This window comes from Aquarana catesbeiana, linkage group LG03, assembly GCF_042186555.1.
Source record: "Aquarana catesbeiana isolate 2022-GZ linkage group LG03, ASM4218655v1, whole genome shotgun sequence".
In the NCBI taxonomy this organism is placed as follows: domain Eukaryota; kingdom Metazoa; phylum Chordata; class Amphibia; order Anura; family Ranidae; genus Aquarana; species Aquarana catesbeiana.
In genome coordinates this window covers 348642403-348666508 of record NC_133326.1, presented here as the reverse complement: position 1 = coordinate 348666508, position 24106 = coordinate 348642403, and the positions used below count along the sequence as shown (strand labels likewise).

The window sequence follows — 24106 nt, the reverse complement described above, 5'->3', positions numbered from 1 at the left end:
TTTGTAAAACAACGCATTCAGTTTAAAATTGAAATGAAAGTCAAACATTTGTGTATAGATATAAAAAAAACATTATAAATACCTTTTTTTTCCTCTTTAAAAAAAAAAAAATCATGTGTTGCCTCTCTTCTCAGCTGCATAAGAGCTGGGGGAGGAGAACCAACAGTACACTGAGCTTCCTGGTGAATTGTGTGCGGGGGGTGCGTGTTAGGACAAGTCTGATTATTGGAGGAGAGCAGGCTAAGTTCCCAGCACAGCTAGACATCTGACCGTTAGGACAAGTCTGATCATTGGAGGAGAGCAGGCTAAGTTCCCAGCACAGCTAGACATCTGACCGTTAGGACAAGTCTGATCATTGGAGGAGAGCAGGCTAAGTTCCCAGCACAGCTAGACATCTGACCGTTAGCCTGCTCTCCTCCAATGATCAGACTTGTCCTAATGGTCAGATGTCTAGCTGTGCTGGGAACTTAGCCTGCTCTCCTCCAATGATCAGACTTGTCCTAAGTTCCCAGCACAGCTAGACATCTGACCGTTAGGACAAGTCTGATCATTGGAGGAGAGCAGGCTAAGTTCCCAGCACAGCTAGACATCTGACCGTTAGGACAAGTCTGATCATTGGAGGAGAGCAGGCTAAGTTCCCAGCACAGCTAGAGAACTGACCGCTAGGACAAGTCTGATCATTGGAGGAGAGCAGGCTAAGTTTCCAGCACAGCTAGACATCTGACCGTTAGGACAAGTCTGATCATTGGAGGAGAGCAGGCTAAGTTTCCAGCACAGCTAGGGAACTGACCACGGTCAGCTTTCCTGCTTCGTGTGGTCAGTTTTTAACAGGAATTGTACACAATTCAGCAGAGGGACTGACAGGAACACCATGGATTTTACATAAAGGAAGCACTACAAAGGGAACAGGATACTTTCTCATACAAGTACATGGTACAACAGACACATATCAGGAATATGAAATGTTGGGGTAACAAACACTTTAAGCACTGGTATGGCCTTACTGTCTCTACACACACACCTCTGTCAGGTCTCTCCTATCTAGGAGTGTTTCCTGTAGCACTATGCAGTGAAATTTTTTACAGAACACTGCAGGCCTCCATACTGCGCACTGCATTTTATAAATAAAACTTAAAATGCAGGTCCAGTGTGAAGTGATGAGATGCTCATAGACTAAATCCACATAAACTAAAAAGGGATGCTTAGAAGGCAGCTGAAAGAATGGTTGAGTCAGTGTTTCTCAACTCCAGTCCTCAAGGCGCCCCAACAGGTCATGTTTTCAGGATTTCCCTCAGATGAAATGGCTGTGGTAAATACTAAGGCAGTGAAACTGATCAAATCACCTGTGTAGAATAATGAAAAACCTGAAAACATGACCTGTTGGGGCACCTTGAGGACTGGAGTTGAGAAACACTGTTTTGAGTAATTTGGTTGCATTTTGCTGATCAGAATGTTGCAAGCAACATTTAGGATGTGTTAAAGTTACACTAAACTTTAGTTAAAGGGGTTGTAAAGGCAGGAGGTTTGTTATCTTAATGCATTCTATGCATTAAGATAAAAACCTGTGTGCAGCAGTCCCCCTCATACTTACCTGAGCCCATCCCGATCTAAAAATGTTGCACGAGAGTCTTGGCTGTCCGAGAGTCTCCCTCCTCATTAGCCGAGACAGCACCGGCTGTCAATCAAAGTCAGTGAGCCATTGAGGAGAGGGAAGGGTGGGGGTGAGCTATGGCTCCGTGTCTGAATAGACACACAGTGCCTCGGCTCGGGTGCCCCCCATAGCAAGCCGCTTGCTGTGGGGGGCACTCGGCAGGTGGGAGGTGCTAGGAGCACCGGTGAGTGATCTAAGAAGAGGAGGATCGGGGCTGCTCTGTACAAAACCACTGCACAGAGCAGGTAAGTATTACATGTTTGTTATTTTCAACAACAAAAAAAAAAAAAGACTTAAGTAGCACTTTAAAATAATGTTTATTCAAGTACGGCATTAACTCCAAGTACCTCCTATTGCGCTCAGCCTCTCCAAATTCCTTTTCTTTGCTGCTGTGATCTGACTTTTTGTCTTTTTTGACTTTTTTGTGGTGCCTACGTTCATTCTCCATGGTCCCACTGTTATGACTAATTCTTAACTCTACTAGAGTAGTGAAAAAGGATACATACTTAATGTGCTTCACAATCAAAAAAACAAAATGCAAACCAATTCATATGAATAGAAGTGCAAAATTCAAAGTCCCATAAAAATCTTCCCAGATGAATAAAGTGCTGGTGCTGGTTTTAAAAACATAGATGCTTTTATTCCACTTGTGCATATAGTGTCCCACATGGATTTGCACTTACCAAATGGACATGAACACCAATTGCTAGTGTGGTCAGTTGCACTTGTGGGGCATGTCCTTTAAATTCCAGCTCCTCTTGAAATCGCTCAGCTCAACTTTGTAGCCCGGTAATACCACTCGGAGGGAAATGATGACAAGCAGAGAACTCATATTATAAAACCTCTCAGTGCGTTGGTTAAATAAAAGGTTTAAAATACACTCACTTGTTAAAGTTCCAATCTGACCTGGCACCTGGTGTGTTCAGCATGTTTGTATGTGTAGCAGGGTAATGCAATTAGTGGACCTCCAGCTGTTGCAAAACTACAAGTCCCATCATGCCTTTGCTTCTGGGTGTCATGCTTGTGGCTGTCAGTCTTGCTATGCCTCATGGGACTTGTAGTTCTGCAACAGTTGGAGGTCTGCTAATTGCATATCCCTGATGTATAGGATGCTAGCCATCCTCCTTCCATGGTCAGAAGTGTGGCTTGGGTCCTCCGGTAGTAAAATATATCACTAGTCGTATGGGACCACTACATTCTTGATTACATGGACTTTTGCAATTTTGTTGTTTGGTTGATAGTTCTTTCCAATTAATTGATGGTTGCTTTTGTCACCACTCTAGTAGTGAGACTTCTTTCTCAGGCACCCTTTATTTTTCTCCTTCACATTGCCTGAAGAGGAACCCACCAGAAATGGCAATTCTGGTGGGTTCGCAATAATAAGCAGTAAGCTCACACTAGTAACGGGACAATAGCTGTCCTGTCTGCTACTGCTTATTGCGAGTTTATTGAGATTACATTTCTGGTGGGTGCCTCTTCAGGCAATGTGAAGAAGTAATATAAGGGGGCCTAAGAAAGAAGTCTCACTACTAGAGTGGTGACCAAAGCAGCCATCAAATAATTGGAAAGAACAATCATCCCATTATAAACAGCAAAACGGCAAAAGTCCATGTAATCGTGAATGTAGTGGTCCCATACGACTGGTGATCTATCTTACTACCAGGGGGACCCGAGCCGCACTTCTGACCACGGAAGGAGGACAGCATCCTATACATACAAACATATGTATAACATACATACAGGTGCCAGGTCGAATCGGCACTTTAACAAGTGAATGTATTTATGGGACGGTTATGTCTGTGGATACATGTGATTGCAATATATGAAGACACATACATCTTGGTGGAATGGGCAGCGCACAGCAGGAATTAGTTTCCTGCCTGAGATGAACTTATTTTCCCAAGACCTAGATGCAGTTCCCGTGCTCTGTGTTTGGTCTAGCATCCTGCCTTGACAGCTATTTCTATGTGTGGGATGTAGCATAGTGCGTTGGACAGATGTTGTCTCCTACAGACATGTAGAGGAGACTTGTGGTTTAGAGAGTGTGGGAACTGCCATGATATCAGTGCTGCCGTGTGTGTGTCCAGCATATTCCATGTAAGGAATACACACAGGCTAAATATATTGCATGGGAACTGATCCCCCCCCCCCCACCACCACCACCACCTTTTTTTTAAAGGGAATGTAGAGCGTTTTGGAATAAAAGTTCTTTAGTACTGGAAAAAGTTGTAATTTTTAAACCTTTTATATTAATTTGGATACATAAGTAATATTACCTATGGATGTCATAAATACCGCTTTCATCCAGCAGGTGGTGAGCTCCAGTAGAAGCTTCCTCTAATTTCACAATCCCAGAACATACTGTACACCAATCAGCCATAACTTTACAGCCATTGACAGGTTAAGCGAAATAACATTAATTATCTTGTTACAATGGCATCTGAAAGTTGGTAGGATATATTAGGCAGCAAGTAAACATGTTGTCCCTGAAGCTGGTGTGTTCAAAGCATAAATAAAACGGGCTTTGCGGTTTGTATATGGGGCTGTGTAATAGTAGATTGGTCAGAGTGCCCATGCTGACCTTTATCTACAGCCAAAAGCACCTACAATGGGCATGTGAGCATCAGAACCGACCACAGGGCAATAGAAGAAGATGGCCTGGTCTGATGAATCACATTTTCTTTTACATCAAGTGGATGGCCAGATGGCCAAGTGTGCGTGTGTTGCTTATCTGGAGAAGAGATGGCACCAGGATGCAGTATGGGAAGAAGGCAAGCCGGGGGGGTAGTGTGATGCTCCAGGTCATGTTCTGCTGGGAAATCTTGATACTGCCATTCAGTTGTGCGTGCCATTGAGTTTGAGTGCTAGTTGCCTTTTTCCCAGCTCTTCCTTTGTTCTCCCCTACATAATTAGGTCACTTCAGTAGTTCTCTATCCTAACGTGAGAAATAGATAGCTGTTATGAATGATCTCTTGCTGCAGGGGTACTTGGGGACTGGATCAGTTCTCCGTTCAAACCCAGCTTTATCCTATATTACCATATATACACTTTCCTCTACTAACATGCTAATTAAAAAAAAAAACCTTTACATTTTCATAACATACCTTATTTTAAACCTGTGACATCATCCCTGGGTCTCTGTGCTTCACTATGCAACAGACCATGGCTGGTGTGAGGCTGCACACTGCTTCTGAAAAATATCACAGCCTTCTGCCTCAGTACTTCTTGCGAGAACCCTCAGTCCTGATGCATGCAGTGGGCTGGTTCTGGAGTGGAGTTATGCCAATGTCAAAATGCCTTTATAGGTGGATGTTAGTCTGGAGGAGTGGGCATTCCTTGACAGACTGTATTTACATGCAGACTTTCCTAGGTAATGCCCACATGGGATGCTGATCCTCCAATAAATGAAAGGGTCAGGCAAGAGACAGCCTGTCTGGGAAGGAAATGTTCGATGATGCTGGATGTCCTCACAGTGGTGCAGTGGTAGCACTCTCGCCTAGCAGTAAGAAGGGTCACTGGTTCAAATCCCAACCACGACACTACCTGCTTGGAGTTTGCATGTTCTCCCTGTGCCTGCGTGGGTTTCCTCCGGGTACTCCGGTTTCCTCCCACACTCCAAAGACATGCTGGTAGGTTAATTGGATCCTGTCTAAATTGTCCCTAGTATGTATGAATGTGAGTTAGGGACCTTAGATTGTAAGCCCCTTGAGGGTAGGGACTGATGTGAATGTACAATGTATATGTAAAGTGCTGCGTAAATTGACGGCGCTATATAAGTACCTGAAATAAATAAATAAATAAATAAATGTCCTCCAGCCAGGAAAGTAGGCAGGCTCAATTTTGACTTGCTGCAGCTTCCAATGCACACTGTGGGAGGACCGTATGCAGTGATATCAATGTAAGCATTTTCAGTACAGGAGAGGAGCCTGTACACTTGGACAAGACTAAGGGTTAGGCTGGTGTTCCGCTTTAAACTTTTGGCTGAAAGGCTATATTGTGGGACTGCTGACTATCTCTCATCCTTCATTTGGGTTGTTGGCTGCACTAATCTCATCCTTCCATTTGGCCCTCAACAAAAATCATTTAACAGTTCTCAGGTCTCACTCACTAGGCATACTTAAATGTACACCCATGCAAAAGCCAAGTTTCAGGCAGTCCCATTCATGTCTATTGGAACAGCGGCTACACGGACACAGACGGTGTTCCCAATTTGACATCCGTGTTGGTGCAGATGTGTCTCCGAATGCAGTCAGTGTGAACTCTGGAAAACGCACCCACACGCATGTCAACTTGTGAGAAGCAGCTGTGGCCATGCATCTCATTAACCATGAATGGGACTGACTGCATGGTGATGCACGGAACACGGCTCTTACATAGGTGTATGCCTAAGTACACCCATGTGAACAAAGCCTTAGGAAGGTAGGCTTATTTTTTTTCAGAGAAATAGCAGCTTTGGGTGCAAAAAAGTATTTTTTTTCTAAAATCTTCTAATATTTGAAGTAGTTTTGAACATTGCCAATTTAAACAAAGCTGGAGTTTCACTCATATATTCTGGCTCTGACATGGCTGTCATAAAATTGTGTTCAGATTTGTTACTCAGTGGTTTGACGTTTATATTGTCTTTTTATCACCAGGCACTGTACAGTCCAATGTTCTCTCCCCATCCGGTTCTCCTAGCGGCTCCCAGTATGACAGTGACTCAGATATGGCCTTCAGCGTGAACCGTTCCTCTTCAGCCTCAGAGTCGTCTTTAGGTATGTATGAAGTGGACGTGGTCACTTTTCAGCTAACATGTTTGCACTTTCCTTCTGTGTGTTACCAAGGCAGTGGTTCATCACAGTGTGTGCCAACCGTTATTGATGGTAAAACAAGAGGCTGTTTTGGGAGGGATGTATTGAATTAGATGATAAAGTATTTTAATTCAATATTTGAGCAAAATTTTATAGCATTGCAGACCATAATATATTCAAGATAATTTGATGCTAAAGAGTAGCAATCGTTATCTTCAATTATATAGCCTCAATATTTTCTGAATTGAATGGGATTTTAAAGGTGACAGCGAAAAGATAAAATGCACATTGGACTTTTAAATGTTATTTTAAATAAAACAAAGTTTAAAATGTGAAAAATGCATCAAAAACATGAACACAATCACATACAGTTGTTTGCTGTAGGCAATCCATCTTTATGTGTTTCGCCATTAGATACGGCTTCTTTAGAAGATTTTTGTACTACAAGATCACAAACTAAGATGAAACAGAAAATCATATTCGGTACAAGAGCATTGGTATTATTTTACAGCTGATTGATCAATAATAGAATATGAGGAAAGGCATAGTTGTATAAAAAATGTCCTGAAGAAGCCATATCCAATGGTGAAACATGTAGAGATGGATTGACTACAGCAAACAACTGTATGTTATATAGTATAGTAATAAACTATGTGTGTCGATAGATGGATAGATAGATAGATAGATATAGTTCTGCTGTTCGTGTGCTTGATGCATTTTGCACATTTTAAACTTTGGATGTTTTTAATGTTATTTTGAACAAAATAATGTGCATTTTTATATTTGACATATGGTTTTTGATGGTACCTTTTAAAAATCCCATTTAATTCAGAAAATATTGGTACATGTTTTAAAGTCATGTGGTGCCCTTGGTTCCCATTGAGCCCTGGTATATATCTTTTAATCTTTATTTTCACTTATATAGCCTTACTGGCCAATAGGAATGTGCAGCAGGTATGCGACCAGACAAGTTCAACACTATGGGTAGAAGCCCAAGCTTTGGCTGTCAGAACAGCCTGGCATTCAGGTGTTATAGCAGAGTATTAGCCTTCCTGTAGAAACAACTGGAGAGTGCAAATCTGGGGCAGCTCTGCATAGAAACCAATCTGCTTCCAGGTTTTATTGTCAAACCTTTATTGAATAAGCTGAAGTTTTAAGCTGATTGGTTTCTATGCACAGCTGCACCAGATTTTGCACTCTCCAGTTTTAGTAAATCATCCCCACTGTTCGTAAATTGCAATTTTTTTTTTTTTTACGATGTACTGTATTAAAGTTAGTCTCTGAAATATGGTTTCCTTTTTATTTTACAGTGACGGCTCCTAGTTCCCCGCTAAGTCCTCCTGTGTCGCCTGTGTTTGCACCAGAACCTCAAGGGAGCAAAGATGGGGAATGCGCAGTTTGCTTTGACAATGAAGTTGAAACTGTAATTTACACCTGCGGTCACATGTGTCTGTGTAGTAGTTGTGGAATCAAGCTGAAGAGACAGGTCAATGCCTGTTGCCCCATCTGCCGAAGGGTGATAAAAGATGTCATTAAAACATACCGTCCTTAAATGAGTCTGACCTTTTTACAGGGATGTTTGGTGTGTGGACTTATTTGAATATAGAGTGAAATTGGGGATTATCCCTTAAAGGAATCCATGCTTTGTGTTGGCGCCGAGGTTAAACATATGAGGGTGGTGTGGCACAATACATGCCAGTGTCCTTACTCATGGCTAGCTGATAAAGGGATACCTCCAGCACAAGGTTGTAAAACAATTGTTCAGGGTGCACTTACTGAGCCATCCAGCTCACAGACAACATGGCTGGAGAGGTGCCTTTACTCAGGGGTGTCCACTACACTAGAATATCACCGCCCAGGGCCCATTTTCAGCAAGTAATTGTTTATCAGTGCAAATAGTAGTAGTGCCTTCCAGAGTCCTTAATCAGAGTCATTTGAAGGCAGATTTCCATCCGGACATACTACAGGGCTGATGTATGAAAACTGGAGTTATTGCCCATAGCAGCCAATCACATTCATTACCGTAGTCAAAGTCAAAAGTAAATCCTGGGTTGCTTATGTATGGCAACTACCTTATTTTGCCTCCAGTTCCACAAGAAAACCACATACTTCAGCAAATTTTTTTCCCAGTGCATTGATACTGGGGCACAAATATTATTATCAAGGGGGCTACCCTATGTTACAGTGGTACAAAAGAGTTCACAATGCTCAACGCAGCCATAGGATGACTTTCTTACAATAATATGAAAACGTATTGTTTTTACCACCCAGCAATATAACCTGTTCTCTTGCATCACTTTTAGTGAGGTGTAACAGATGTATGGGCAGAGCAACAAAGAAATGTACAGCTGTTGTAACCGTTACGTCACACAGAAACCTGTAATAGTATGAGTGCCCCCAGATCAATGTGAATCATTCATCATCTCTATTTTTGCAAGGAAATGTGTTACCATGTAATAACATTATATTGGCTTTTGTGAAATGTCTGATGTGCCTTAAATGGTCATTTGAAATATTAATTTACCGTATATCTATCCTCTTATTGATGTAAACAGATTAGACATTATGGTAACTGCTGTATTATTCTGGAAAACAACATTGACAAATTTGCAAACAGTTGGTGTTTCTCCGCTGCAGTCAGGGGTGAACATACTATTTGTGCAGACTGTGGAGCTGCGCAAGAGCCCTCTAGGATTAATGGGCCAAATTGCATTAGATGTGGACCTGGCAAGTGCTGGGACCCCTTTGTTGCTGTCATATTGACATGGCACTGCTCACTTTTAGGGCACGTGAGAAGTGGGGGGTAATCTACATAATGCCTGAACTGTTCTCCTGGCTTATTATTATAGGTGAGGTTGGACAGTAAAGCTGGCCATACATTATACAATTTTCTTATTTAATTTCTTTGAGATTTACCTTCAACTATGTAGTACAAGGGCCTGGCTGATTGCATACAAATTGAAAGTCTTTAGGTTTGACCTCATTTTATATGGTTTTGGTAAATCTAAAGGAAAATTGTACAAGGAAATTATAGAATGTATGGCCAGCCTTTAGGCTACCCTGTGCCTACATTATAGAAAATAAGTGTTTGTACTTGGGTAGCAAAGAAATGGCGGCCCAAAAAATTGTTCTTGTGCAGAGGGACCTTTTCCAGATTATTGCCATTGGTGCTGGTTGTCATTGTTTTGGGATCTCCTGCACCTTGTCCAGGTGACATATGAAGGTTGCTTGATGCCAAAGCCATCCCCAATGAAAGAAACTTGTCCTGCGAACCCTTCATGACTGAAGCTGAGAAACACTGGCCTGCATCATTTAATCAGATTTCTGTTTACCAGAGATGGACCAGTGAAGACAATCTGCTAAAAGTTACTGCACTCTGCACGCCATCATTGCTCTATGAATCCGATAGTAATTCAACTGACTTCTTCAGAACTACAATGTATAGGGGTAAGCTGGACTTGTGCATACAAGCAAATGTGATAACAACAGACAAATGCAAAAATGAATTGCAAATTTGTCATTTGCTTTTTTGGGGAATATAAACTATACCTCTAAAGGTCAGCTACTGTATGTAAACTACAGTAACCCCCCCCCCCAGCTCCTGAACTCATCTACACTAAAACCCCAGATTATGACTTACCTCAATGGGACAGATTCAGCCTGTGCCTCATTTTAATTCTGTTCACTGCTGGCCCCACCTGCCCAATAAGCCCTCATGCATTTGTACAGGGACCTATCCCAAGACTACTACCATCTGGACCACAAGTCCCATAAGACCTCTGGGAGTCCTGTTTGTGCTTGACAGACTCTTGCATTGTTTCCCGAGACTTGTAGTTTTGCAAAAGCTAGAGGGCCGCAGTTTGCATAACCTTGATCTATACTAGTGGTCTCCAAACTGTGGCCCTTTGCTTGCCTTTATCTGGCCCTTAGGGCACCATTCCCCTCCTGACACCATCAATGGGGCACTATGCTTCCCATTATAAAACCAATGATGGGCCTCTAATACCGGGGCGTTTTCTGCTCCCACTAGCCACAGTCCGGCCTTCCTAAAGACTGAAGGGACAGTAAACTGGCCCTTTGGAGACCCCAGATCTAGACCATGATATGCTTATCCCACTTGATTCAAGTTGGTCTAGATTACGTAACAATCTCAGACTTGCAGGTGGGGCTGTAGCTGAAACTGTAACTCTATGAATATTTTTCAAGCTGAACAAAACTTTAAACACACAAAAACTTTAAATTAGATTAATATTCCTCAATAGCCACAAGAGATATAAATTCACTTTGTGTAAATGCCTTTTGCAAGCCCACCTTGTAAAACTAGCGGTGACATTATTGTTGTGCTGTATGTACATAGCCTAAGCAGAGAGATGGGAGGGACCCAGCAGGTTCATCCATTACAAGAGGGGGACAGATACAAGACTAGTCGCCCTACACAAGGAGAGAGTGAGACAGAGCAAACAGTGACCGTTCTATATTACAGGAAGCTCCTGCACAGAGCCAAAGTGTCACACTGCCTGATCTGGAAGGATTACACAAAGCACACCAGAATTGAAGTAAGAATACTAAATACTCTTGTATTTAAACAAAAATTAGCTTATTCTGGAATTCAGCTTTAAGATTTGGGAGGCAGGCACCCTCCCTTGTTTAAAAAAAAAAAAATCAGAATAACTAGTACATCTGGCAGCATGCTAGGTTTATTCTGCATATTTTTGGACCCATCTTGCCCTGTGCATGAGGCTTATCCCAGGACACACCTAGTCTGGTGCCTTATTGCTGTAGTCAACTGGAATCAAGGACACACATTTCAGCATCTGAACTGACTTTTCAATAGCCTAACAGATCTGGTTTTGCTGCTTTCTACACAATGTATATGAGGGACTGTCTAGGGGTCTGGAGAGCAGATGACCTGAGCTCTCCCCATTTTTCTAAATCCTATATCCCACTGTGTGTAGGTCTACTCTGATACTCCTCATGTGTCCTTGTAGTGCTGCTGTTTGGTGCAAGTTTGTGTGCTAATGCTTTTTCTTTTGTATTCAAGCAGATTGCTTTTAACACAAACACTTTGTGCTATGTTCAGCAGAATCCGATACTTTCAGGTAACTTTAGCCCATGTATTTTCTAATCCTATTGTGATTACTGGACAGCTGATCTTCAGCTTATTCTGTGTTTTGATGTCTCACAGTAAAGTTCCTGCCTAGTAATATAAGAAAAACGTTTTTGTTTTGTGTATGTTTACTCCTATGCGTTGCGGGTGCAGTACATAAAAAAGAAAAAAAACCCAGCTTGCAACATCCTTGGTGAGGTTTCTTGAATGTGACATATGGTCAACATATTTTAAATGTACTGCACTTCTGACAGAGGGGTGAACATAGCTTTAGGTGCAGTGACCATGTTCACAAGGCAGAAGCTAGAGTTACTTCTCTAGGAATGTCTGACATCTCCATACACTGTGCCTTGTGATACTGATGGTTCCTATAGATGGTGTACTAAATGCTGGCTTCTGCTGTGTACATGAGTGACAGATTTTAGCACAATTTGTGTATAATGTGCTTAACAAGTAGTTATCCAAAATGAAGTTCTTTTGGTGTGACAGTAGGTGTATGTGATGTGCAGTATATATCTTGATGTTTGAGATTCTTCTTCATTGGGAACATATTGCCTGTAGGGCAGAGGCCCCAACTATATAAGCATCCGATGAGTGAGGCTGGTGAGGGAGTAACCATCTTCCTCATCATTCAATAGTTTGGTTTTCAACTAGTAACGCTTACTGTTTTTTATATATATATATATATATATATATATATATATATATATATATATATATATATATATATATATATATATATATATATATATATATATATTTTATACAATTCCAAAGAATTTCTTAAAGCATCACAAACAGGTAAGGCATAGCCAAACCAGCAAATACAGTGTGGACCCCTTTTGATGTAGATACCCTGTAGTGAGCCATGATGGCACAGCAGGCGATGTAGGCAGTGTTGTGTCCCTTGTGTGTGATGGTAGTTGCTAACGTTGGTATCAAGGTTACCTAGAGATTAGTTTAGAGATGTTAACATTTGGGTGTAGAGGCAGGGAGGGGATGGTTTTACCTGAAGGTACGGCAAGTGTGGAGAAGGTAACATTCTGGATTTAGGTATGTTAGATTATAAAAAATCTGAAGAGATCACACAATTTGGCAGTGATGGTGGACATACCCCCTCTGTACTTTGAGAACATGGGGGTTGCTTATTATTGACTCCTCCAAATAATATTTGTCTGGTTGGCATGTTGGTCTAATATCTTCGGGTCCTTCAGAGATTTACTGACCTGGATGCAGATTAGAAGTGGTGTTTTCACTGCCTTTATCCAGGATAGAGGCTCAGAATGTATTAAAGTTAGAGAATCCACATTACTGCCAGGCAAATAGCATTCCAGTAAAAGGCCAACAATGGAAGCATCCAGGTTTCTTAGAAGTAGAACTAGCCCTTGGTAAAGCTTAATATCATATTGGATTTTGTCCAACAACTAGTGGGGTTGATTTACTAAAACTGGAGAGTGCAAAATCTGGTACAGCTGTGCATGGTAGCCAATCAGCTTTTAACTTCAGCTTGTTTAATTAAGCTTTAAAAAAAAAAAAAAAAAAAACGGGAAGCTGATTGGTTTCTATGCAGAGCTGTACCAGATTTTGCACTATCCAGCTCTAGTAAATCAACCCCATAGAGCAGGGATATGCAATTAGCGGACCTCCAGCTGTTGCAAAACTACAAGTCCCATCATGCCTCTGCCTCTGGGTGTCATGCTTGTGATTGTCAGTGTCTTGCTATGCCTCATGGGAGTTGTAGTTCTGCAACAGCTGGAGGTCCCCTAATTGCATATCCCTGCCATAGAGTTTTCTAACCTCTAATGTGCTACTGCACGGGCCTGTAAGGCAGTTCTGCCCACTTTCTGACTCTGCCATTGTCTTTATGGAGCTACCTAATGCGTTCTGCTGCTAATATGTTCTTGGGTATGCATAATGTGTGTGACACACTGCTAACTCTTGTTAGAACAACTAGGCAAAGTGGACTGGAAAGATCCCCATGCACACATTGAGACAAAGTATAAGAGGAGATCCCTAAAATACAGAACTCACCGTTTAGACCTGGAAAATATAAAGGCAGAATGAAAACACATGTGATTTGTGCGCAGGGTTAGGGTGTCCTTACTGGCAATATGAAGTGCAAAATGTAATATTGGAGTCTGCTTTAAATGTACGTTGTTAGTCATAGATGGTAAATAAAGCCATTGTTATATCTTCAGGGAGCTGAAACTGGCCATTAAATGTTCAACATCCTTTATTTGGCACATTTGCTCAGTGGGCCCAAAGTTATTTCTATTTTAATCTAGAACGAATATATATATATATATATATATATATATATATATATATATATATATATATATATATATATATATATATATATAATATTTCTATATATTTCAGCCAAAGACCCTAAATGTTCTCTTAAAAAAGGTTGTACACCTTACATTAATGGTGGAACAAACATCTCCTGGTTCTTATCAGCAGGAAACCTGGAAAATGGCTGAAAGAGGCCTCCTCTGGCTAAGGACAAGCACTGCTTCTAGAAGTCAGGCACTGGGGTTTATTTACTAAAGCTGGAGATTGTAAAATCAGGCTCACTTCTGCACAGAAACCAATCAGCTTCCAGGTCTTATTGCCAAAGCTTAATCGAACAAGCTGAGTTTAGAAGCAGATTGGTTTCTATGCAGAAGTGAGCCTAATTTGGCGCTCTCCAGCTTTAGTAAATAAACCCCACAGTGCGTCTTCAGTGCTGCACCAAAGTCTCAGTTGTTTTAGGCTACATTAGAGATTAAAACTTTGCTACTGATAGAAATTAACCGCTTTAGACAATTTTCTAATTAATCACTTCATTTGCATTACACTGAAATAAATGCGATCCTACCAGCAAGTATTTAAATCCTTTTGGCAAAGATATTTAAACGTTGGTGTAGCCACACAGCAAGCCTGTGGGCTGAACTAAAGAATCAGTTGATTCCCTCATCCAGCCTAAACCCTGTAGATCAGTGGTTCTCAACTCCTGTCCTCAGGACCCACTAGCAGGCCAGATTTTAGGTATTACCCTGGGGAGATGCAGACTAGAAATACTGCAATCGATGAGCAGCAAATGATATCACCTGTGATGTATTTCAGTTATCTTGCAAATCTGGTCTGTTAGTGGGTCCTGAGGACAGGAGTTGAGAACCACTGCTGGTTATTTTATTCAACAGCCATCTGAATATACCGGTGCTGTTGATGAGTGGCTGCATCTGATAGGTTGTGTAAAAGTCCCTTAGCAGCCCATGTATGATGACTCGGCTGAGTGATGTCCCCCTTGCTGCACCCTCACAATTGACTGCATGTAGGATATCCACTGTGCTATGTAACTTTTATTGTTGCACACAGACTACAAATGCATTACCCTCCATCTAAAACGCAACATGAATAGTTTTTACATTTATGCGTTGCTGCAACACATTTGATAAACATCAACATTTTTGTGATTATGTGTGATAATAGGGATGTTTTTGTGCATTAGTACATTGCACAAATGTAAATGGACCCTAAGGGATTCCTGTACTAAGTGAAATCTGGCATTGCTGATCTCCTGACTTCAAGCCACCTGTAACAAAAATAAAGGCAGCAGTCCTAATCGCCCTATTTGTTCACCATTGGTAACCAAGTACTGACAACTGTCATTATGACAACCAGATACTGTGCGTAACAGCTTATGTATTTTTCTTAGTACAAGATGGCTATAACACCCAATATAGGTGCCAGATAAAGCCAGTATTGCCAAACCAGCCTTTAAACACTGCCATGAGCTAGTCACCTAAAGTTGTACACTATATAGAATTACAATCCACCATTGTCAAAAGGAAACCTGTATATTGACATTGCTGACTGCCTTATAAAAATGCTAGCTGTCCCTGGCTTCAGTGCTTTGAGTCGCTGACCTGAACCAAGCATTCAGACCAGAAAATTCAGAACTCATGAGATGAATACTTGACCTGTGGTCACTGACTTAAAAGCCTGAATTACTGGATCACAATGACAGCCAAACAACTTCTAATGAATGCACTTTCTAGATGAATACAATGCTATAGTTTTGACTAATCAGGGTCAATCAACTGTATTTTAACAAAGCTTTCCTCTAACAATCTCAGGATCATTTTCAACAAATCTGGCACAAGCTATGATGGTGCATTAGGTTTCACATTAAAAACAAACAAAAATCTAAAAATTGAGAGCATTTTGTTTCTTTTGAAATCAAGTCTGAGAGTCCAGATCCTGTTCCCCAGGTTGTGCCTCCACTTCACAATTAACATGCCAAAATAAACTGCACAGTGTTTCTCTGGTAATTGGTTTCTGTTTGAGCTGTACTTCTCTCCCTTTCACCTCACTCTCCAGGAAGACAATCGTTGTACAACTAATGTTATTGATTTGTAACTTTCAATGGTTATTCATTTGTATAGAATATGTATGTGCCTTATTGAGCTTGTTTGTGCACTTTTTATATTCAGACTCCATGTTATAATAATACTTAAATTGCAAATTTAAACACATTCGTGTTAGTTTTATATTAAAGAAAAATTACCACCGATTATGACTTGTTTGTTTTGATAATTCAGTGAATGTTGTATGCTTCACCTTTTATGCCCCAAATCTGTAACTTTTGTGGTTTGGGAAATACCTACACAGATGATGGTTCTTTACTGTGATACCTGTATTGCATTGTAAACTTATCTATTAGTCTGTATAAGAGACTTAATATCAGTTGTTTATTTTGCACTTTCCATTTTTTGTGTTGTGCTTTTGTTTTGTTATTGTACATTTTTTTCTGTTCTACATCCATTATGGATTTATGTTCAAAAACAAATAAAATATGGCTCATACAACACTGATCCATTCTGCGGTTTTATTTATGAGGATGTAATTTGTCTCCTGCATATCAACAGGATATCTTCTTACTATATACTGTTTACTTTCACTACTATGTACATGGGTAAGCTCTTTGTCATAAAACTATACTGGGCATGAGAGTTGTTCGTTCTGATGAAAAATGCTGACCCCCAGACACTGGCTTCAATACATTGAGCCATGCACTAGAACAAGTAGTTTAGGAAAAAAAAGTCTGCATAGGTATAAAAAGTAGGAGAGCCAGACAACTAGCATTTTCAAAAAGAACACTGCAATGGCAGCCTCTGTTTTCTTACATGATTACCTAAGTGCAGCATTTATTAAAACATGTTGGTAAAATGAAAAACAATAAATAAGCACTCACATTTAAAGCGGAGTTCCACCCGTTTTTAGTTTATTAAAAGTCAGCAGCTACAAAAAGTGTAGCTGCTGACGTTTATTCAGGGCCGCCTTTAATATTGATTGGACCCTGGGCAAAACTTTTCTTGAGCCCCCCCATGCAGTTTCGCTCTTCACCTGCTCTGAGACATACAATAAATAGCAGCTAGACTGAAAATCAGTTTACTGAATCAGATCAGGCAGCTATTGCGATTGGTTGCCAGAGGTTACAGTGTATCATTACCGATCCCTGACTGGTTGCTTGAGGTTACAACACAGATTATGGCTCACTGTCTATTTGCTAGAAGTTACAGCACATGATTTATGCTTGTTGATTGGCTGCTAGAGATTACTGTGGATATGACCTCAGGGGGGCATGATATACATATCAATGCCGCCTGCCGCCGATATTTACATATGAATGCCGCCGCTATTTACATATGAATGCTGGTGATTTACATGTAAACACAGGGTCTGCAGGTGAGTCACCTGTACACAACAAAAGGGCAGAGCTGGGCAGCATTAGTAGCAGCACTTCATACTGAGATATTGGGACACAGCGCGGGACTAAAACCTCAAGTGACGAGAGAATTTAAACCAGGATAGTTGGCAAGTATGAGGCAGATGCTTTGGGCCCCACAACAATGACAGGGCCCAGGGCAGCTGCCCCTTTTGCCCTGTCTTAAAAACGGCCCTGCGTTTAATAAACAGACACTTAGCTGTCACACGGCCCAGCAATTCAGGCACCCGGAGCCTCGCTCCTCTCCCCCTCCTCTCTGCGGTGCTGTCATAGCAACTGTGGGCATCCGGCCGTAACAGCTTATGGCTTCATGGCCGGGCATGCACAAGTCACGATGCGCTCTATTGGCCAAGCAATCTTCTGGGACCTGTGACGTGTCCCAGAAGATAGTTGTAGGGAGGGGCCACCTAGGGCAAGAGTCACTGCCTAGGTGGCAGCGAAGAGGAAGGGGGAAGTGGGACAGGAAGCCCCCCCCCCCCCCTCCAAAAAAATTACATTCCAAATGTGGGATGTAAGGGGGCGAGGAGTGCTTAAAGCGGAAGTTCCACTTTTGGGTGGAACTCCGCTTTAAAAGGCATATCAGTAAGTCTCCAGCAGGTGCTTGGAACCAGGAAGTTGACCAAGGGAACACCAGGAAGAGCCAGCAAAAGCAGGAAACTGAGTGTGTATATCACATGGATGAGAACCACTGTGGATAACAGAGAAGTGTTGCAGGGCCTCAGGATGGCTGTGACGATGTCGTGTGTGATGTCAATGGGCGTGGTTTATGCATTTTGTGGTGTGGGCCCCTTTGACAGAGCAGTCCCCATCCATGTCATATACACACTGTCTAATGCTTTTGCTGGCTCTTCCTGGTGTTTCCCTGGTTCCAAGCACCTTACATTACATCAATGTGGAGGGGCTTGCTTGCCATGGACCACCTGGAACGTTGCCACCTGCCAGAGACTTATTGATACGCTTTTCTTTTAAACTTGAGTGCATATTTGTTTTTCATTTCACCAATGTTTTAATAAATGCTACACTTAGATAGTGGCGCTTTTCTCTCCTTTTTTTGCTTATACACGGATTGCTGGTGGGAACCCTCCCAGATCCTGCTTGGAACAGAGACTACTGATGCTGCCATAATGTGAACTTCATGCCACATTGTTTTTTTATGGACTTTTCTCAAGGACTAAAGACTCCTTTCATTTATCATTCCTTGCCTTTTTTTTTTGGCAGTTGCACCAGTGCCCTGCTTTTTTTTTCACCTGGGTACATTTAGGGTGCTAATGCCCTTTACAAATATCTTTAAGTTTTATGGGAGCTATAGCTGATGAATATGCAGCCATCCTTTACTAATTGGTGAAGGAAAGATAAGAATGTGGACCTGCAGCGCGCACCTTCAAGTAATGTGGCAACTCTCATTTCTAACCTGATCAGTTATTTTGGAAGTCTAGTTTTAAGTGCATCTATAGGTTTGAGCAAACAAAAGGATGCAAAGAGGAGACTTCCATAAATGCCTGCTAACATACTAGTACTGAGCCTAGTGGAGAGAAGCAGGTGAATCTCATTCCCGTAGTGCAAACAGCATGGAGGCATAGTATGCTTTACATATGATCCTTCTAAACTTGTATAAGTGGATGAACATGTATACTGTATATAGAACCTTTTCCCATTATAAAAAGGATGTTTGAAAGTTCTTGCACATTAATGTCTGATCAGAGAACACACTGGTTTACTTCACTCACTATATCAATTATTTTACTAAAACAGTGTTAATACTAGTGATGTCCCCAGAATTCCTCCTGAGCACACAAAAAATAAATAAAAATATTCAGCACAATTCCTTTATCATGGGCTAACAGTATATTGCAGATGGTTTCCCCCCCCTGCCCTAGGTATAGGGATACTGCTCTAATGGCCAGTGTGCCAGGCTACTTGCTGGTCGCTTTAACTTTTTAAAATGAGGAAGAAAAAAAAAAAAAAAAAAAAAAAAAAAGATCCTTCCAATAATGCAGCATGGACTCCAGATCTCCATCCAGACTCATTGCTTGGATCCATGACCTTGGTTTGGCAGGTGTGCAAACTGAATGTCTGGCGAATGTACAGAGTATGTGACATTTATCAAGTTAAAAGTAGGACAAAAATTACAATATGCATCTCTTTGTATTTAGGAACAGATGCTGGTGAATGCTACTTAAATAAACAAGAGTCCTCATAAATAATTAAACATAATAATTCACAAGTCATTAGCCAAACCTGTGACAAAGCAAAAGGTTTAGTCAGCTAAAGGGTTCTGTTTCCAGAATGTTTATTGACACCAAAATAACTTTAATTTCCATATACTGTAGATAGAGTCTTTTATCCATCTCAAGGACCTTGCTAGACTACTGGTAAAATGGTTCAGTCCTTTCACCACACTTTCAATTCAACCACAAATGTATAACACTTTGCAGCCACCTAGTGGTAAAACAGCAACACTGCTCCCCCATGACTGATGTTTAACAAGGCAAAAAAAGAACGAAAAAACACAAAAGTAACTTAAAAAAAAAGCTTTATTGCCCTAGTACAGGAGTCAAAACACTAATAGATTTTTTTATTTTTTTTTGAAGATTTGATGGGCAGAATGAAGTCTGCATAATTGCAAGATGTATGGAAGGTAAATCAGTTCATTATAACTGACACATTGGTAATCTATACAAAGAAATTACACTAGATGATCCCTTAACTATAAAAAAACAAAACATGTCTTTGGTGTGTTGCCATCATGGCGCCAAATGGGAGACATAATGAGAGGTAAGAGCAGATTGTTACAAACTAAGCATGCGTTATGAAGGCACAGTAATGGGCACTAGGAAAGGTCACTTGGGCTCCATCATAAAATATGCATTAGGTATGAGCAAGAAAGCCCATGGGATGGTGGTCTGATGATGGCACATTCAAAACAAGGCAGTCAGAAAGGCACCATCAGCGATAATTACCAACTATAAGGAAAGATTTGGCAGCAAAAATACAGTGGGTAATTCAAGTGGTATACATTGACATTTGTTAATTGGATAAAAAAAAGATCCTATACTGATGACATTTTATGGCAAACATGACCAGACTGAAAATGGGAATGTATAAAATAAAAAAAATGAAGTATATTGGATACATACATATAGACAAAGGTTACATGCAGCAAAGGATAATAACCTCATCTGTTGTAAAGGAACAGATCAGAATACATAATACTGCAAGGATACAATAAAATACTAAGAAACGATGTGCAATGTGCGCATAGGTTTTTGCCTTGCTGATGTTTAACAACATCTGTCAAAGTAAACAAGAGATACAGAATCACTATATGGATATAACACCATAATTCCCAGTTTACCTAACTCACAAACTAAGACAACTTTAAGCCTCATCCTAATCTGTCCCTTATATGAGTAAAACTTGATTTATTATTTAAGCCCCACCCCTGAAAAGCCACCTTAGCCTTTCAAAAAAGAAAAAAAAAAAAACAAACACTAAGAAAGTATGTTCATCTCTACCTCTCAAATCACAGTTCCAGGGCAAAGAAAGACAATGGCTGGATATGGAGCACTGCTCCTGTACCAAAGGAGTTTGTAAAACATAATAAATGCACTTTAAATATAGCCTTCTCAGAAAACATTTTATACATATAAGCTCTTTGATAGATATCAAATAAGTAGCATAGACTCCTGAAGGGATATGCTCTTGCCTCACTTTTCTACCAGGCTGCGATGAGCAAGATACAAATGCAGCTGCTAAATTGGCTCAAGATTACACATATAGATTGCTAATCAAGACTATTTTCAGTTATAAAAACAATCTAGATGCTCAATAGTCCTTTTGAGGTTTTTAAAATAACCAAATATAACATTTCCAGGTTGTTAATCAGCTTCTGACATAGTTATATGAAGAGCACAGTAATGTAAATGAGCCCATGCAGGTACTATGCATACCCTATTCCTACCATTGGTCTGGCCTATGCACACTCACAGAGATGTGCTATTGCACAGGTTGTGTCTGTCTTGTTTTTTTTATCTTTAATTTATTGTTTTTATCTTGTCTGATTTTTTTTTAAACATGAAAGAATTGGTGTACTGGGTTATAAGGGAAAAAAACATCCTTGCAGCTTTGTCCACTTTTTACTGGATATTGCTGCCCTCTATTGGCCTTACAATACTATTACCCTTTCCTATGATAGACGTAATCACAAAAACAATGTAAAAAAATGAAGAAAATAATAATTTGGTATTTAAAGAAAAAAATATATAACTTGCAAAATGACACCATCATTTAGTTGCCCTTTTAGCACAGTAGGGATTTTATAAACTGAAACATGCCAGGCTGCAATTTAAATTTATCATAAAATATTTAAGTATCCTGTCGAGCTTGTGTTATCACTGCTCTGAACATAAAACAGAAAACATAAAATAAAGTTTTAAACTGTACAGTCCCATGAAGCCACTGTCAACAGTGGCTTAAGTATGACTTGGCCAAGAATATTGGCTCGGTTAGTGATGGCCAAATATGGAGAAGACAGGACAATTTGGCTTTGTTTATGCTATCTCTGTTCACAATTCCATAATCCAGGGAAGAACAATTTCAGCAGTCATCTTCTTCATGGTGGAATCATCATACAGCCGTTTTCAGGTCAGTTCTGTTGCCTTTAGCATCAGAGCATGCTGGAAGTTGCAGTTCAGTCAGGGGATGCCCACATTTTCTCTACATGCTGTCCACATAGCAAGCTGTTCTCTTTAGGCGAGGTGTGAATAAAACTGGAATGTATTTTTATTTTTTTTTTTATAAAAAAGCAGACTTGAAGTAAAAACTATAAATTAATGGACTAATTAAATAGGAGTGAAAGTAAGAAGCTAGGTAACTGTGTAAACTAGGCAAGCCATTATGGCTTCTTCCTTAGATAATTGGAAGGTATCCAGCCCTCCCAAGTGGGGCCTCCACTAAGAACCCTACAGAACCACCAGCCACTAGAACTCTTCTCCTGAACCTCAAATACTGTTCCTTCTTTAAAGCTACTAGTATCCTCATCTCCATCAAAATCAGCAACTGCCACATACTGAGAAGGCGGAGTACTGGATACAGGCTTCTCTTTTGTTTCTGATTTATCTGCTAGTCTGGATGCCGGCATCTTGGGAACAAAGCTATTTCTCACTTTGGTATCATCGCTACCCGATGAAGAAATGAGCGGCTTGGCTTTAGGAGGAACCATTATGGGTCGATTAGCCATATGAGCAACTGTAAAATCAGAACTTTCTTTTATCTGTGTTGCCCTACTTTCATTTGTTTCACTAGACATGGAAACTTTTTTGGGAGGAGGTGGTCTTCTTGGTGGAATTACAGGCCTCTGGGGTGGATCTCTTGCAGCCTTTGGTTCAGTGTCAACAGTCCTAAGTGGTACTGGAAGTGCTTTAGAAGGTGGTTCACCAGGAATACTATTGTCCTGCTTGTACAGATGTTTTTGATCAGGTTTATCAAGGGGTCTGCCAGCAGCCCCTATACAGTTGTACACTGCAGTGTCGCTCACCCCACTACTTGCACAAGGCTCTTGCTCATTACCTTTATCTAATGATTTCCCAGAGGGTTTAAGTCTGCTTCTCAGATTTGAAATGTCAACCTTATCTTCTGAACTACCCTCAGTTTTGCTTGTGGCGACTGGTTTGGGTTTGACCTGTGGTTTAGCTTTGAGAAAGGGGTTTGGAACCATTAATTCAGGTTTCTCGGATGATATCTCAGGCTTAGGTTTGTTAACAACAGGCTTAAGCATTGGCTTTTTTAGCTCTTTGGGTGATACTTTGTGTCCACACTCGAGACCCATTTCATTTTTCAACTGAAACATTTTGCTCTTGTCATTTTTTATCTCTGGTTTCTTGACTTCCTTTGAAGGGACTTGCTTTTGAATACTTGATACCATCATGCTGGTTGAAGGTTTTGGAGGGGGAGCTCGATGCTGTGGCATGCTTGGCCGCTCAGATACCTCTTCAGTTTTTAGCATGGATTCCCTCCTCGGAGGTAGACTTGGTTTCTCCTCCCCATCATCAACAGCTGCCTCATCATACACACTATTTGAAAACTGTTCTTTGCCATCCAAGGGAGAACTTTTGAAACCGGGGTCTTTGTTCTTCCATTCTTTTGACCATTTGGATACAGGGTCTGTACCATTTTGTGGTGGTTCAGGCAGAGGCCTACATGGCCCAGATGCTTCCTCCACAGAGGTGTTTTCTGTAGAAGCATTAGACAAGCACAGCTGGGCCATCTCATTGGGTAAAGGTGCCAGAAAATTGGGCCTTAGAGCATTGCTAGTTTTTTTGTACTTGTCAATAAAGGTGGCAGGAGCCCAGCCCTCTTTATCATCAATTTGTATATACCACCAACCACTATGGTTCTTTTCAACAACCTAAAATGAAACCAATAACAGATTATAAAGGAAACTCTATTCAACAATCCTGGAAGAAATGTAAGTTTAACTCTAGTAATCAACACTGCAATTTGAAATAACAATTTTTATAAACCCATCAATATAAAATGACACAACCTGAGATACTAAATGCATTTGTAAGTTAAACATGTCTTGGAGGAAGGTGGTGGTGGCCTGGAATCCATTAACACAATTATGTAGATTTTCCCCTTTACAAAATGTGCCTTTTGAAAACTATCACCCTGGCTGCTGTCTCTAACTTCAATGCTTTTGAATCACTGAGCCAAAACAAGCATGAAGCCCTGAGCTTCTGATCTGTATACTTGTTCCATTTTGGTGGCAAAAGCCAATGGAT

At 40.7% G+C, this 24106-nt stretch overlaps 2 protein-coding genes across 4 annotated transcripts in view; one reads left to right on the top strand and one right to left on the bottom strand.

Annotated features, from left to right (window-relative positions):
- Window positions 1–16410, top strand: part of NEURL1B (neuralized E3 ubiquitin protein ligase 1B) — a 94880-nt gene extending 78470 nt beyond the window's left edge. Inside the window, exons 4-5 of the mRNA XM_073620592.1 lie at window positions 6286–6405; window positions 7752–16410. Coding sequence (XP_073476693.1) covers window positions 6286–6405; window positions 7752–7993 — 362 coding nt within the window. The 3' untranslated portion in view covers window positions 7994–16410. The remainder of the gene's footprint in view (window positions 1–6285; window positions 6406–7751) is intronic.
- Window positions 16411–19840: 3430 nt separating this feature from the next.
- Window positions 19841–24106, bottom strand: part of SH3PXD2B (SH3 and PX domains 2B) — a 296070-nt gene continuing 291804 nt past the window's right edge. For all 3 annotated transcript variants that reach the window (XM_073620589.1, XM_073620591.1, XM_073620590.1), the window contains one exon: window positions 19841–23730. In XM_073620589.1, coding sequence (XP_073476690.1) covers window positions 22219–23730 — 1512 coding nt within the window. In that variant the 3' untranslated portion in view covers window positions 19841–22218. The remainder of the gene's footprint in view (window positions 23731–24106) is intronic.